Genomic DNA, 15501 nt, shown 5'->3' with positions numbered 1-15501 from the left:
GGGATAAATCATCCGCCCTGTGGCATTTCTGATGTGTCATTATTAAAATGTTGCAGGAGAAATCAAGGTTGCCAGGACAGACATGAACTACTCCACTACTATAGGTCCACTAGGTCAGTAGTTCTCAAACTTTCTGAGCCACAACCCCAAGATAACATACGTTGGTGTTTGTGGCCCCTACCCCCATGTGACGACTTAGTGATTGTGTGATATATCAAATGGGTTATCCTGCAAGTCATCCTCTAAATTTAAGGCTGAGCTAAAAATCTTCATAAATAAGGATAAAGTGGTTTTTAGTGGATCACTGCCCCAAACCAGCTTCTCTTGTGGTGATAATGTCAAATTCAGATTTTAATGACATATGTACATACCTACTTCATTTATGCATCAATGTGTTAAAAATGAAGGAGGTAATGTTAAAGATTTATCTCTTCATTAATGGTTTAATTTTAACAGCCATGGTAAAAAAAAAAAAAAAAAAATCCCAAATTTGATAAATGTTGACTATACATTTTTTGCAATTATCTGGCGACGCCCTAAAATTATTTCACGACAGAGAGAACTGCACTAGATCAGCGTTTCCCCAACTGGGGGTCCCTTACGTTTATTATGTGGGTGTTTAATTTACATGGAAGCAGTGTTTTATCGGCCAGAAAACTCTTTGCACCATTTCATTTATGAGACATGTCAGGAAAATTCCACAGTGCTGGTGATTTGTCCTTGTTTAGATTTTTATACAAAAGTATGGCTATATGATAGCAATGACTGTAACTTTATTTCAAGGAGAAGGACCCAGAATGCATCATTTATGGTGAGAAGCATGTTATGACAGCATTAAGCATGGTTTCAACAGGGGTCCGCAGCTTTTTGGGAGTTCCATGAAGGTTTGAAACCACTGCACTACATCACTGATAAAAATTGATTGGGTGTTCAAGGTGTGGCCTATAAATAGCTTTATTTTTTACAAAAGGATGTTTTAACATTTATTCACGATGTGACCAGATTTCCAAAGTTTGTTTGCAGGTTCCCAAAACACCAGTTCCATGTGAATTAAATGTTCAAATGATTTAAAATAAAAATCTTAAATGGACACACCTCAACTTGTCTTTGTGTGGACATGGCCTTTATTTTAACCACCAGAAGTTTTGTACAGAAAAAGCCCTGCAGACCCTCTTTGCTCTATAGGGCTACCTGGTCAGGAACCACCAACTTTAGGACACCTGCAGTAAGCAGAATTCTGCTTCTTAACAGCCATTAGTGGCATAATAATAAATTAATGTAAAAGCTGATAGCTTATTTTATGTTATGTTTATGTTATTTTATGAGCACAGGTTTTTCTGTAGGATACACTTAATCCTAACGCTTGTGTGGAGCACAGTCATTAATGTGGTTGCACTTTAAAAAGAAAAGCCGGAGACATTTTATAAGTACTTTTCAGTTTATTGGCCACCATTTCACATTTTCCACATCAATTTGGATATGATGGAATGCTTCTGTTAGGTTTCCCCACCATCGCATGACTGACAAACCCACCACCCTGCTCTACTCACGCCTCCCATCCTTGCCAAACATGCTGTACGTTCACTCCAAAACAACAATCACATTCTCCATAGGTCACACAGCACATGCACGCACACACACACACACACACACCTGTGGCAATAAGGGTGCTGGGTAGAGCCAAAGGGGGGTTACAGTATGGGTGAGGAGTGGGGCTGTGCAACTGTTCCCTCCCCACATCTGATGTAAACAGACACTTCTCTCAGACCGAACTGACCAGGAAACTGCACCAACATGTCAGATTTAGTAACCACAGTAAATCTCTGATTAGGCATGAACGCAGTGCAACAAGACTCGGCACCAGCTACCAACCTGGGTCTGAAAGATCGTGTCCAGGGGCCAACTCTGCCCCAACAGGGCCAACTGGCAACATGGGCACAATGGTACATTAAAAATAACCCAGTTCTTAAACAAAAAAAACTTCAATGACAGCAATTAAATAAAGTAGGGATTTTTTTTCTCAAAAAGTTAACCGTAGAAAATAAGTCAGTAGCTGTGATGAAATGAGACAGAAGCAATATTTGGGAATGAAGAAGTGAAAATAAAGCCAATACCCCCCACCGTAAGATACAAAATAACTCAGCTACAGATGGGGGTGAGGGGGCCTTTGTCCTAAACAGGGTAAACTGTGGGGTTTACTTTAATAAGAGTCACTGTTAAAAAAAAAAGGAAAGAAAAGAAAAATGAGAACACAGGATGGCCCCTTTTCCCCTGAGAGATCAGTCCTTACAAAACCACCACACAAAAATCTCTGGTCCTCCAGATTTCATTCAGATGGAGAAAAAACACTGGCAGCCCCCACCTCTCTTAATAAATGTGACACTCATTTAGCTCATACCCACACTGAACTATGACAAGGCTCTCTCTTTCTTATTTTTTTTTTTTTTTTTTTTTAAAGAGGGGAGCCATATGGACACAAAAACAAAACAAAAACCCCTAAATGCATCTCAATGCCATTTCTTTAACATTTGGTTTAAAATATACAAGGCAAACAGCTGATGTGGAGCTTTGTATACAAGGCATTGAGGTCTTCCACAGAGGTGGTGCGATATTCCACAAAATCCCCCCTCGCCCCAGGAGGGACAAGACCAATCTGGCCAGAATTAGTTATGTTGAGGATGTAGCTGGTGGGGAGAGAAAAAAAAAAAAAAAAAAAAAAAAACAAACAAACAAAAAAAAAAAAAAAAAATCCTGCCTTGCCAGCAACCGATGGACTAACTGACTTGCTGGCCATCTGGTCAGCTGACTGAGAGGCAGTTTAAGGACAATTGTTAATGTTCACAGGACAGGGAAGGTCCACAAGAAAGTGAATGTGGTGATAGTGACTGGTTAAAAGGACTGGGGTGGGACTCGTCTCTTCTTGCTCTTTCTCCTTAACCTCTTACAACTCATCGTGTCCATCATCGTCGCCGCCATCCTCACCATCAGAGGTGTCCACATCTTCCAAATCCTGGAGAACAATTGAAATGAAAGGGATTGAGGATCCGAGGTAAAAAGGATCATATATTACACCTGAAATCAGCATGAGATGTCATGACAGAGTGAGCAGTGGCAGACATTTTCAGACAGACTGGATGTTGATGACCCATCAAACTGTGATGATGGCTTCGCTTTAAAACAATTGGGCAATTTTTGGTGAACCCAACATTAAACTAGACATTAGAAAATATAAAAAGGTGTGATAAACATCATTTAAGCTGAGCAGGTGAGATCCATGATCATTCAGGAGTAATAAACATCACAACCACAGCTATTCCTTCACATCTACTCTGAGGACAGCAGTGCACGTGCCGCTTTTATGGAGGAGGATCAGGTCTCCCACCAAAGCCCAGTTAACAGCTGTGACAGCTGCAGGAGGCATTACAGGCCTGTAGCTGACGGGGATGGAATTAGACTTCTGAGAAGTTTGCGTGGGCGGCCACAATGGAGTGGGAAGGTGTTAGTACAGAGGATTCCCTGTGCTAGTGTTTACTGCATGCAGCCAGGTTGTGGGACATAGGGAAGTGTACACCTCTGCATATTTAAACAAACTGCAGCAGGAACCCACCTTATGCAACAAGATGCCTTTTCTGACACTTTTGCTAAAAAGATGGAGGATCGCGGCCCCCCCGATTTAAAGACACTAAAAGGCAAAAATGTTCTGAAGGGCTGTGTATGGTTAGTGTGTGGATGGGTGATGGGGAATGAAAGAATGAATGAATGAAGCACCCTTACATGAGGGCTGCAATGTTTTTTTTTCCTTTTTAAATCTTGTATCTTCATAAGAAACATGTTAAAGAGCAATGCTTTAAGAATGCCTCTAATATAAAATTCACCTCTGTATCCAGATCATCATTGTCGTCATCTCCTGCAGGGGCACCACCCTCTTTACCACCACTCTCCAGGAATTTGGTGAAGCCCTCCAGCGTTCTTTCTCCATTATAATCAATCACCTGTTGATAGGAAGTCATTTCTGATCAATGTGCACAAAAGCCTGCACAATGTAAGCATGAATTCATGCAAAAATATTGTTGGGCTGTAAACGTCACTGCAGCATTTCATAAATAGTTCTTTAGTAATTATCTGTGAGCAGTGACAAGGCAAATGCAGAAAAGAAAAATTAATGTCAGCTTCACATGGAGACCAAATTTAGAAATCAGATGGCTGCAAAGCAAGCTCTCTCAAACAGAGTGAAATCACTGGAGCAGGAACCTGCTAGAGCCAGAATTTGATTAAAAATTTACACGACCTGTGAGCTCACATTTCTGCACAGTTAACGCTGCTAAATCAAGAACAAGTGATATAAGGGGAAACCACCAGTAAAATTCTGCATCCAAATAACCATCTAGATCACAAGAACTCACTATTACAAAAACTAATGTGATGAATACAGTGCCTGAAGATGGAAACTGAATGTGTGGATTACAGAGCAGAGGAGATTTTTACCGATGATCCACTGGATCAGAGAGATGAAATATTTAAAGCAAACAGGAAGCAGGACTGTTGGAAACTAATTTTTTGTGAGTTACTGGACCCTCACCCTCCGGTCCTCTCCTGCAGGGAAGAACTTCAGAGTAGGGAAACTGTGGACTTTGACGGCCTCGATCTCATTGGCTGTTGAGTCCATCTTAGCCACGATGGTGTCAGTACTGTCCTTGTATTTCTCTCCCAGCTTCTCCCAAATAGGAGTCAGCTGTTTGCAATGTCCACACCAAGGTGCATCTAGAAAATGGAAAATAATGGCAAGTTACTAACATGATACGTGGACAATGTTGGTAGATAAACTTCCTAATTACTACAATATCTTACGCACGTATTTGCTATTGGCACCGTGTTAGCCTGTATTTTTACATGATTAAAACTGTAATGCAACAGCCATTAATGAATGAGCAGAACATTTTTCCTATTACGCTTCTTAAATAATACTTCCAAACTTTCAGTTCCACGCTCCAAGCATGTTGCATACAACCTCAAACTCAACCCTTTGCCTCAATTCGGTCGTCTAGGAAACTCCCATCACCTGTCAGGGAAAATGGGCCTTCCCTGCTGTGCATGACTGGCCATGAGCTGTATTTAAATACAGCCAGAAATGGAAGATGGCTCTCAAAATAGTTCACATTTGGACCGGGATGGCTATTTAAATAAAAAAAAAAAAAAACCACCACGGCTTTATTTAACTCAGTCATGTCAGGAATGGGGTCTGGTGATAATTTTATTCATCAAGATGGGGGGTTGAGAGGGTATGAGGAGCCCTGAGAATGAGCTCTTAGATATTTGAAGAAGGCTGAGCAAGATATAAGTTTCAGGCTGAAGACAGAAGCTTTGCCAACTCTCCAACGCCTACAGAAATACATCTTACTAATGTGTTTCCAGGTTGTTGAAACATACTTCCACAGCATTTAAAATAAGCTAAAAAGCAAAAATAGACACAAGGAGGCTCTTACAGAATTCCACAAAGACGTTCTTTGATGAATCAAAGGCAACCTCTTCAAAGTTTTTGCCCACCAAAACCTTGACGGGGTTTTTGTCCCAGTCTTCAGGGATGTCCTGGCTCATGAGGTGGGGCTATAAGACAGTTTAAATGTACAGTAGTCACATTTATGGTCCTTTGTTTGCAACAAGACAGCACTCAAGTATTCAATACTCCAGGCATTAAGAGAATTAATGCTGTAAATGCTGGCTGTATTCCAAAAAATATAAATGCATGTACATAGCATATGCATACATTTTTTCCTCATTATGTTACATTATCACCATTTATCAAGGTCTAGTACTTTCAATATCAAATCCCATTGGCAGCCTTCCTTGTTGCTACAACCAGCCATTCCTCTCACCTTTAGTTTGCCCTCAGTGAACAGAGTGCAGAATTCAGTGATGCTTTCTGCAGTGATGACATTTTTTTCTGGCTTGTACTTTGTCATCTCATCCTCCAGGGTGATGAGGCGGATGGCGGGACACTCCTCTTTCTTCAGGCCGAAGAACTCCAGGATGCGCTGGTTGTCGTCAATGTCGCTGTCGATGAAGATGAAGAGGATCTGGATGGGAAAAATTAATATCAATATTTGACTTTGTTCAGAGATTACTGAAAATGTAGTACCATATAAAAGTGATGACCCGCTTCTCATTTCTCTTCATAACATTTTTTTTTTTTTAAAACATCATTCCATGGACACCATTTCTGATGCCAACAGATCAACTGAAGGTCTCAAGTTGTCCGTTATGTGTAGAAAACACTTCCCTTGAAAATGATCCGTTACAAAGATTTTGACCTGCTAATGAGTGGAAAAAAGCTGCTAATTTAAAAATCAGAAATCCTGAAGAACTATTGCACAAGAGAACTTTAAGTTATTCCAAGAAAGTCTGGTTTCTCAGAAGCAAAGATATGGTGGTGGGTGCATCTGTAATGTCTCAGCGTTTTCTTTCCCTAGGTTTACCTACCTGACCCTTGAATCCCTGGGCGGCTTTCTTGAACTGGTCCATTTTGTCCTGGAAGTCTGAAGCAGCTTTTGGCAGAAACATGAGGATGTGGGATTTGATGTCTCCACCAAAGATTTTAGGTGCCGTCTGCATAAAGCAAAAATGGACAAATTCAACATGTGTGGACCCCCTTTGATTTAGAGAGCATATTATATGGTGGGACAAGCAGATGGATTGTCATGTTTACATTGAGTGGACCCACTGATTACCTGTTCGGTGAACTCAATGACCAGAGGCAGCTGGTTGGCCTTGACAAACGCCAGGAGTTTCTCTTTGGTCAACTCTCCATCAAATGTGTTGCGCCCCTCATCAAACTGTAAAGGAAACATGGAAAAACTGTTATAAATACATCCACCTGGTGTCACATCTAGTCTGCCTGTGAACTCCAAACATAGATTTACCAGACAAACCACTTTAAAATCCTCAATCCCCAGCAGACCAAACAGACTTTTACTGGGCATCAAGAATAGCAGCACTCCAACAGCCCTTACTGGCACACAATAGAGGGGACATTTGGCCTGTGGCATACTGCCAGTCTTCCGGGCACTGAAACCCAATTCCAACCTGTAGCAATAAACAAGCCAAAAGTCCCCCTGCTGTTTGTTAAGACCAAGCCCCTGCTTTCAGAGTTAGCTTAACTGCAGCCCACATGTCAGCACTGTTTATATCAGAGTTAAGTTACCATCTCTATTGTTTGACCACTAGTTCATTTGCCAACATGAAAGAAGATCATCCTGCACCTGAAGACTGCGATATTTAAAGCTGCTTCATGCTGGAGCAACTTGGGCTGCATGGAATGATCATGTTCTGTATCCATGGCCCACCACATATAAAAGTTCCTAGCATAAATGCTAACTAGGCTGCATGTACAGAGCAGTAAAATAATGTAAAAGATTAAAGTTCAGCATAAAGCTGGATGAATTTAGGTTTATTTGAAAAGATTACTGCACATGTATGTTTTATTGCTACTTCTGATAGCAAGCTGTAGTCACCTTAAAACCTACTGGCCATTTAATTTCTGTTGGACACAATGGACTTCGGCCTGCTTTGACAAACCTACACCAACGTAGATACAGCTTCACTGATAAGGACGATAGAACCCCTTAGTGTTTACAATAAGCAAGTTCAAGATACCAAGGATATCTGTTAATTATAAAGGCCTCAACAACTGTAGTGTTACCTGGCAATAACACAGCCCAGTGAATCCACCCAGATTTCTGACTTGCTGTGAATGCATTTATAAGAGGGCAGTGTTGACACCAGAACATCAATCTAACAGCCAAAGATTTTTTTACATAAAAAGAAATGTTTAAAAATAGTTGATGCAGCCAATGTAAAGAAAAGTGGTAAACAAGGGATTTTGTGACTGTGGTTGAGGTCTCAGCAGGGATTTGAGACCATAACTACCCAATTAAGGATAATTTAATAACCCTGATATTCAAAATTAACATTAGGGTTAGACACATTTTTATGGGGTGTATGACAGTTTTATCTGCATCTATGATGCAGTCCTGGAATTATATAATGCTCTTAGGAACCACAAATGATCTACAAAAAAGGCATGTTTGATCAGAATTACCTGCAAATAGTTTAAATAAGCAGCTCAAATGGCTCTTATATAGATGCTAGTCTGGAAAATCTGATGGGTTTGGGTGGTATATAAGGTCAAACTCTCAGTATTAGGTAGTCAGTAAGCTATGCTTTTGTATGTGACCAACTTCTTTAAAACATAACCAGCTGTTTAGTAACTTACAGAGGTGAAACACCACAATAAGTGGGCCATCGTTTTACATCTGCAAACCCAGGATTAATTCTGAAGGTATCTTGCCAACTAAATCCTGTTTTATTCTGCAACCATCTGACCCCATCTGCAAGGGGTGGCCTGAGTGGGACACTGTTTGCATAGATTTCATAAGACATAGGCCAATTTTGTCTTAAGGATTAAATTAAACTCCAATGACTCATCTGCTCTTGGCCCACAGGGGCCACTTGAAATATAGACCATACCCTAATAAATATCCCAGTCATTGCATAATATGTGGCTCAAGCCACCTAGGTCATTCACTGGTCAGCAACAGGCCCAAAGGTCAACAAATGTCTACAATGTTGAATGACCTCAAATGGGCCCAGATTAGCAGCAGACAGTGGATACTGCGCAGTCTACAGCATCAGATTACCAGAGTTGTAGATCAAAATTCTGCGGGGCGTCGTCAGCAGCTTGTCCATAAATGCTTAAACATGTGTTTGTTTCATAAGTGGCAACGAGTGGGCCAATAACCCAATCACAAAATATCTTGATTATATCAGAGACTGAGTAAGCGCTTTACACTGTTACACCTTAGCCAGCATGTAGTCTCCCATAAACACAGGTGGACCACAGCTTGAGAGCATGAAGACTAAACAGAACATTGAAGAGATAAACTTCACCTTCTTAAAGAGAATGATACCATCCTTGGACACCTCATACTTGGAATAAACAGAGTTGCTGGAGGTCAAGGCGAAGGGAATATCGTCAATGGCCTCAGCTGCTTTTTCGTAGGCTTTGGCACCAGCAGATGTGGCATCCTGCACACAAACAAATGTAGGTGAAGCACTGTGCAAGTGATTTCTAAGACTTAAATTTGAAAAACTTAAACTGCTGCTCATCTCCCAGTAGAAAGCGATAAGTAGAACACATAGGTTTGAATAGAAAAAAATAAATCAATTGTGCTTTAGACAGTAAAACAGTTTGTTGGCAATGACAAGCCAGAAGCTTATGAGTCATTAAATGATCCTGTAAATGTTGTCTTCACACTCGCACCTTAAAGAATCCGATGACTACCACCTCACTGTCAGCAATCAGAGATTCGGCTTCAGTGACCTCAGTCAGGGTGGTGACGGCAGGCCCCGTACGCTTCTTCAACCAGTTGACGATGTCATCTGCCTGTCTGCCAGCTGCCACAAAAGAATACAACAGGTCAAATATTTCAGTATGCACACACGACTGGGCTCAGACAAGACGTACAGCAGACGGGTAACAGAAGCTTAACTGAATGAAAAGAGTGTCTGTGGTCTAACTGAAGACGTAAAGTCACAGAGACACATTTAATAAATTTGCTAGTGTGAACGTTTTATTGTCTTTTAAAGTGAAAAATATAGGTTCATCAGAAAAATACTACTTCTGCTATTTCTGGCCAACTGCTTTTACAACTTCGGCTAATGCTAATTTGCCTTCACCTTCAAATTCATACACATTGCTGCTGATGAAAGGAACAAGTCTGCAAGACTGATTAAAAACCACGTTTGCCTTTCTTCACTGTGGCGGTCAAGCAATTAGTAAGAACTTAGATCTGGCTGACAGACTGAACAAGTGATGCAACATAGCAGCAATTTCACAGATGAGACGCATGTTGAAGTGATTCAGCATGCGGTCTACGTGAAGCATTATAAGTTCTGAGGCAATGTGTAGGAGGTGGAAGAAGGATGCTTGAAGAAGCTGGGTTTAACTCAGTAGTCATTTTCACAAAAGCAATTCCAAACCTCCTCACCCCTCCCATTACAAATTGGGCAAGGCCCAGGCGACGTGAAGAAATGCACATATGGCTGCTCCAGCTCAGTCAGCATGAGGGGGAACGTGTGGTGGAAGCCAGGCCCACTTTCTGCCACATGCGTGCTGCTGAGAGTCGATTGGTTGGCCTGCTGTTTAAGCAGCTGTGCATATCATATTTCCTCAAGGAGGAGAGTCAGTGGGCCTGGCTTTGAACGTTTGATCCAATTCTTTGTTCCCCATTCAAGATGCAAATAACAACATTTTATAAAAAAAAGATTGGTAGCTATTTGAAAGATACGGGGAAAAAAATCCTGCTTTATCAGGATCTGAAAAAGTCTCTGGGCAGTAGCAAACACACTGATCCTGTTTGAAAATTTACATGAATAAACTGAAGACCAGAATGTAACCTTGGCAACATGAATAAAACCCCCAATTACATCAATAACTACAGGATGCATCCGAATTTAATAATTTATTAAGTCTGACGGTACCTGCTTAGTCATCCGTCTGATACAAAGATGTCTTTGTTGAAAATGCAGAACTACTCACCCGAGTACTCTTTGGGAGACTCTTTCTCGCCACCTCTGAAGAACTTGATGGTGGGGTATCCCCGGACTCCATACTCTTGGGCCAGTTCTGTTTCTTCTGTGGCATCTACTTTAGCCAGACGAATTTCTGAACCCTCTGCCTTTAACATGCCAGCAGCCTTGGCATACTCTGGAGCCAGGGCCTTGCAGTGGCCACACCATGGTGCATCTGTGGAGCACATACAAAAAGGTTATGTATACACACACACACACAAAAAAATAAATAAAAAAAGGGCTAAATTAAATACTGTTGGCAAGGCAAGGCAAATTTATTTGCATAGCAAATTTCATGTACGAGACAATTCAAAGTGCTTTACATAAAACATTACAGCAGGGTGCAGAAAGCAATGAAAGAAATACAATTAATCAAATAAAAGCAGAAAGAACATGCTAAATAGATAAAATGCAAGAAATAAAGTTAATATTAAAACTTGATTACAGCATAAAAGAACCAAATGTAAATTTTGACTTCTAAATAAAAACTAGTGAAATGCAGCAGAGAACAGGTGGGTCTTTAACCTGGATTTAAATAAACAGTGTTTCAGCTGATCTGAGGCTTCTTATGTTGATTTACAAGCCAACAAGGTGTCTGATACACCCTCCAAAACAGACACAAACTAATCAGAAATGACACGTCAAATAAAATTCCCTCTATTGCTTCATCTATACTTCTTGACAAAGAGCAAAACTTCCAGGTCCAAGTCCAGCCAACGTAAATGTGCAAACAGATAACCTTCTGTAGGACAAATTCGAAGTCATTTTGCCAGACAAAGATGTTCTGTGCAATAATAGCATGGTAATTAGAACAAAATTTACACATGAGTATATGAGATAAGGATTTTTTTTTTTGGGGGGGGGGGGGGGGGGGGGGGGGGGGGGGCTAAGCCTTAGTGATTTAATCAAACAAAAGTGTTTATTTTTTGTTCTGGTTTACTTTAAGCCATATTTTTATTTTTCATGTTATGTCTTTGTATTGTGTTGGTAATATTTGCTAGTCATGTAATAAGCAGTGCCTATTTTTTATTTTTAAATAAATTAGAAGAACAAACATTGTGAAGTACACGTCAACCTAGCTCCACATCCCAGCAGAAATCCCGCCCAGTTGGACCTACGTGGGCCAACAAGGCCTTCATCCCGCCCATCCGGATATCATTGGTCAATTTCCCTCATGGCCACTTCTGACTGGTCCAAACTGTCACAGTATCAGCGATCAGATCAACAATCTGACAAAAAGTGTAGCGGGATGGGGCCAGGCTGTGAGGAACGGGCCTGTTAAAACTCCGAGGACAATAATACTGATCCATCTCATATGAAAGTAATTTGCTTCAAACCAAGACACGATCTGAAATAAATATGTCCAGAGTTCAATGAGAACCGAAAGTTACCGTATAGAAACCACAGCAAGCAATCGAAACTTTATGCACCATACAGACCAACTCTGATTTCACTCACCTATGATGCTGATGTGCACTAATGATCAGGTTATTACAGCAACATCCATGAATTATACTAAATTTCAGTATTATCTGAATCTGTAAACACCCGGAGATTCTCTGTGCTAGCTAGTCAAATTTAATGACAAGAAGTGCAAACAAAGACGACTCATTCACATAAGTAATTGACTTGGTTTTCAGTGGAGTAGAAATAGAAGATAGGCCACAAAGGTGGTGCATGGCTGCGGAATTTAACCAGCATCCGTGGATTAGCGGCTACTAGCATCAACTTGTCTCAAGTGTCAAAGTTTGATGCTAACATTACACCCGGCTTCACTCAGCTAGCTAGTTCTGCAGTGGTGTGTCCGCAAAGCGCAGCTAACCAGCTTTAGCTGCTTGATTTACTTACAGAATTCAACCAAGATGTTGGGGTGAGCCTGCAGAGCCTCTTCGAAGTTACTTTTCTTCAGCACCAGGACATCTTCTTCCTCGGCGATCTCAGCCCTGCTGGCCACAGCCAAGGTACACAAGAGCAGAAACTTCAACATAGTTGCCGTCGAGTATTCTTCCTCACAGGGAGACAAGAGTTGCAAACACGGTGTGCGACGAGTTGGTTCAGAAATTCGTCTCAGTTTTCTGGTCTTTTTCCTTGCTTGGGGTTGGGAGAGTAGCAGGTATTTTGTGTCTACCGCTACTAACGTGGCAGTGCACGCAGAAACCGGAGGGGTCAGCTGTAGTGCGCATGCGCCTTTATCAGGCCGAACGCGTTCGTGTTGAAATGTGACTGGACCACAGCGAGCTGCACCTGGAAGTGAAAGAGAGGCGCTCTCTGCATCTGCCGCCTACTCACCATGACACACCGCCGCAGCTGTGTGTGACAACTGCAGGAAAGCATGATGTTTAACGGTGTACTCTTCTTAAACAGAGGAAAATAAGACATATATCAAACATAACCAGAATCTATTATATGTTAAGTGTCCTATAAATTATACTGTAATTAATATTTGTTGATTTACATTTTTTGTTTGTTTTGTTCGACTTTTTTCTGACTTTGGAAGTGTAATTGATGCAATAATACAAAAGTGTGTGAAACTTTTTTAAGTCTGATTTTTGTTACTTTTTTACACTCTACACTATAATAATAATAATAATAATAATAATAATAAGAATTTTCAGAATTAAACTTGAATAAAAATTAAACATTTCTGGTTAAAGCTCTATCATGCTATAAAGAAGCCATATGTGAGCAGGATCCAGAGACACCACCATCTTCTGTGGACCAAAGCTCATTTAAAATAATCTAAGGCAAAGTGGAAAACTGTTCTGTGGTCCAGTGGATAAAACTTTTTAATAAATTTAGAAAACTTGGATGCTGTATCCTGCAGACTAAAGAGAAGAGTTTGTTATAAGTGGACAATTTAAAAGCCTGCCTCTCTGGTCATATGGGGCTGCATTAGATATGGCGTGGGCAGCTTCCACATCTGTGAGTCCAGCTGCTGAACTGGTCTTCCTGTCCAGTCCAGATCACATTTGGAGCACCATGAAATGACAACAATCCGACAACAAAGGTCCAGGACTATTGAGCTGCTAGAATTCTGCATCAGACCAGAATGGTACTGCATTCATCTCCTACAACTCCAGCAACTGGACTCTTCACTTCCCAAGTGATTTACAGACAGTTGTTAAAAGAAGAGGGAATGCTGCACAGGAGTAAACATCATGAGCTAATATTCAGCATGAAATGGTAAAATGCCTGTTTCAACACTGGATATGTTGTTTATGTTCTGTTGGGAAAGATATGGGTTCATAAGGTTAGCAAATCTTTGCATTTTGTTTTTATTTACATTTTATACAGTGTCTCAGCTTTTCTGGAATTGGGGTTGTAAAACTCATACAAAGTGTATTGAGGACTTTTTCTTTACTGTAATCTGAAACAAAGAAAGATATGTTATGGAAGCAAATAAATCAATATTTTAAAAGTTAAAATAACACTAAAACAGTAAAAAAATGTTTGCCAAGTGTCCGGGGAGTGATCTCTCTACAGTACTGTAGAAGGGTGAGAAGATGTGTGGTTGAATGGCAGCCAGGAAGGGTTTACTTTAAAAGATGACACAATGAACCATTAAGAGGAAGTTTTCAAACACATACCAAGCACAAAGTGCCACGTATCACAGATAAAGAGAAGCCTGCTGCAACCATGTTTTATGATGTGTTGTTGTAAGAAGAAGAAGAAGAAAGAAACTCAGTCTGTTTTACAATTCTGGGGAAAATATCTGCTTTGTAGTCTGAGTTGAACAGATCAAGTTTAGAAGATTTATGTGTATTCAGCATTGTGTATCCGCAGGTCAATGAGGAAATTTCGAAGCTGTTTAGCAGGTACAGTGAGAGATTAGATCCAGAGATACTGCACCACAAGTTTGACTGTTGTAGGATAAGGAAGGAGTCAGAGTATGAAAACAGTCATCTGAAGGTGCAGCTGCTTCTGCTAACAGCAGCTGAAATGTGTAATGATAAATTCCATTTTATGTAAAACATGTTCAAAATTAAACATGACTGATCTAAAAATGTCTAAAAACGTTAAAGTCCACTAATTAAATACGCATCACGAAAAATGAATAAATCAGCTCCATACACCTGCACATGTGGCCTAGCATATTGATGAATTTGTTTCTTCTTGCCTAAAATAAATTATATAAAGTTAGTCCTGAAGACTTTTACTCAGAAATGCATTAACAAATCCAGACCTGGGATGCAGATTTAAATCTTTGATGGCATGGCATCTAGAACTCCTACTAGACTCTGGATAAGATGTTTAACTACAAAATTTATTAGCTGCAGAGTTCAAAGTCCATCCCAATTAGTCCTACAGCTGAAGTGATCATGTGGCTTTTCCCCTTCTTAAATATGACTAATAAAACTTTCCTGTAATCTACAAGTGGCAGAAGGGAAAAAAAGAGTGTTTCCTCATCTGCAGGCTAAAAGTTGTGGTGCTTGTTGATTCCTCTGTCCTGTCCTCTCCACCCCAACCGGTCGAGGCAGATGGCTGCCTTCACTGAACCAGGCTCTGCCGGAGGTTCTTTTCTTCCTCTTATAATGGAGTTTTTTTTTTTAACTTTCCACAGTCGCCCGACACCCTGTGCATACCCAGGTTGGGGACTGAACTGAATAGAAGATGTGATGCAATCAGTGGGATTTTCTTAGCTAGGCTATTATTTTTCATAAATTGGCTTCCATGAACACAGTTATAATAAATTGGATCACAATGAATTGGTTTGAATTGATTATGTTTGTAAGATGCCTTGAGATGACTTTATTGTGAATTGAGGTTATACAAATAAAGCTGGACTGTTTTTTGTTTTTGTTTTATTTTTTTTGGCTCTGTAAAACATTTTTGTTTGCATTTGTATTTGAGAAACTTCTATTTAAGCAAATCTTA

At 40.4% G+C, this 15501-nt stretch overlaps 1 protein-coding gene and 1 long non-coding RNA gene across 2 annotated transcripts; one reads left to right on the top strand and one right to left on the bottom strand.

Moving 5' to 3' along the window:
* Positions 1–1419: 1419 nt before the first annotated feature.
* p4hb (prolyl 4-hydroxylase, beta polypeptide) lies at positions 1420–12802 on the bottom strand. The gene is made up of 11 exons (XM_041982298.1): positions 12475–12802; positions 10595–10801; positions 9317–9450; positions 8944–9081; positions 6726–6830; positions 6478–6603; positions 5874–6074; positions 5484–5604; positions 4580–4761; positions 3876–3992; positions 1420–3010 (listed from the first exon to the last, which is right to left on the bottom strand). Exons 1-11 carry the CDS (start codon positions 12611–12613, stop codon positions 2942–2944), a joined length of 1539 nt encoding a protein of 512 aa, XP_041838232.1. The 5' UTR covers positions 12614–12802; the 3' UTR covers positions 1420–2941.
* Positions 7868–15108, top strand: LOC121637943. Its single transcript, XR_006009971.1, has 3 exons — positions 7868–7878; positions 14502–14507; positions 15040–15108. It is a non-coding gene; the product is annotated as an uncharacterized LOC121637943 (long non-coding RNA).
* Positions 15109–15501: the final 393 nt, after the last annotated feature.

The sequence above is a fragment of the Melanotaenia boesemani genome, chromosome 4, assembly GCF_017639745.1.
Source record: "Melanotaenia boesemani isolate fMelBoe1 chromosome 4, fMelBoe1.pri, whole genome shotgun sequence".
NCBI lineage: Eukaryota > Metazoa > Chordata > Actinopteri > Atheriniformes > Melanotaeniidae > Melanotaenia > Melanotaenia boesemani.
The sequence above is the reverse complement of the archived record's forward strand: the minus strand, read 5'-3'. Positions and strand labels throughout refer to the sequence as shown.

What these genes read in the sequence shown, in the direction of transcription:
- p4hb (XM_041982298.1), bottom strand. Translation starts at nt 12,613, where the DNA reads ATGTTGAAGTTTCTGCTCTTGTGTACCTTGGCTGTGGCCAGCAGGGCT. An exon ending in GTATCATTCTCTTTAAGAAG is followed by an intron (nt 6,831 to 8,943) that starts GTGAAGTTTATC and finishes TTTCCTTTACAG; the next exon opens with TTTGATGAGGGGCGCAACAC. An exon ending in CTGCAGGAGAGGACCGGAGG is followed by an intron (nt 3,993 to 4,579) that starts GTGAGGGTCCAG and finishes TCCTATCAACAG; the next exon opens with GTGATTGATTATAATGGAGA.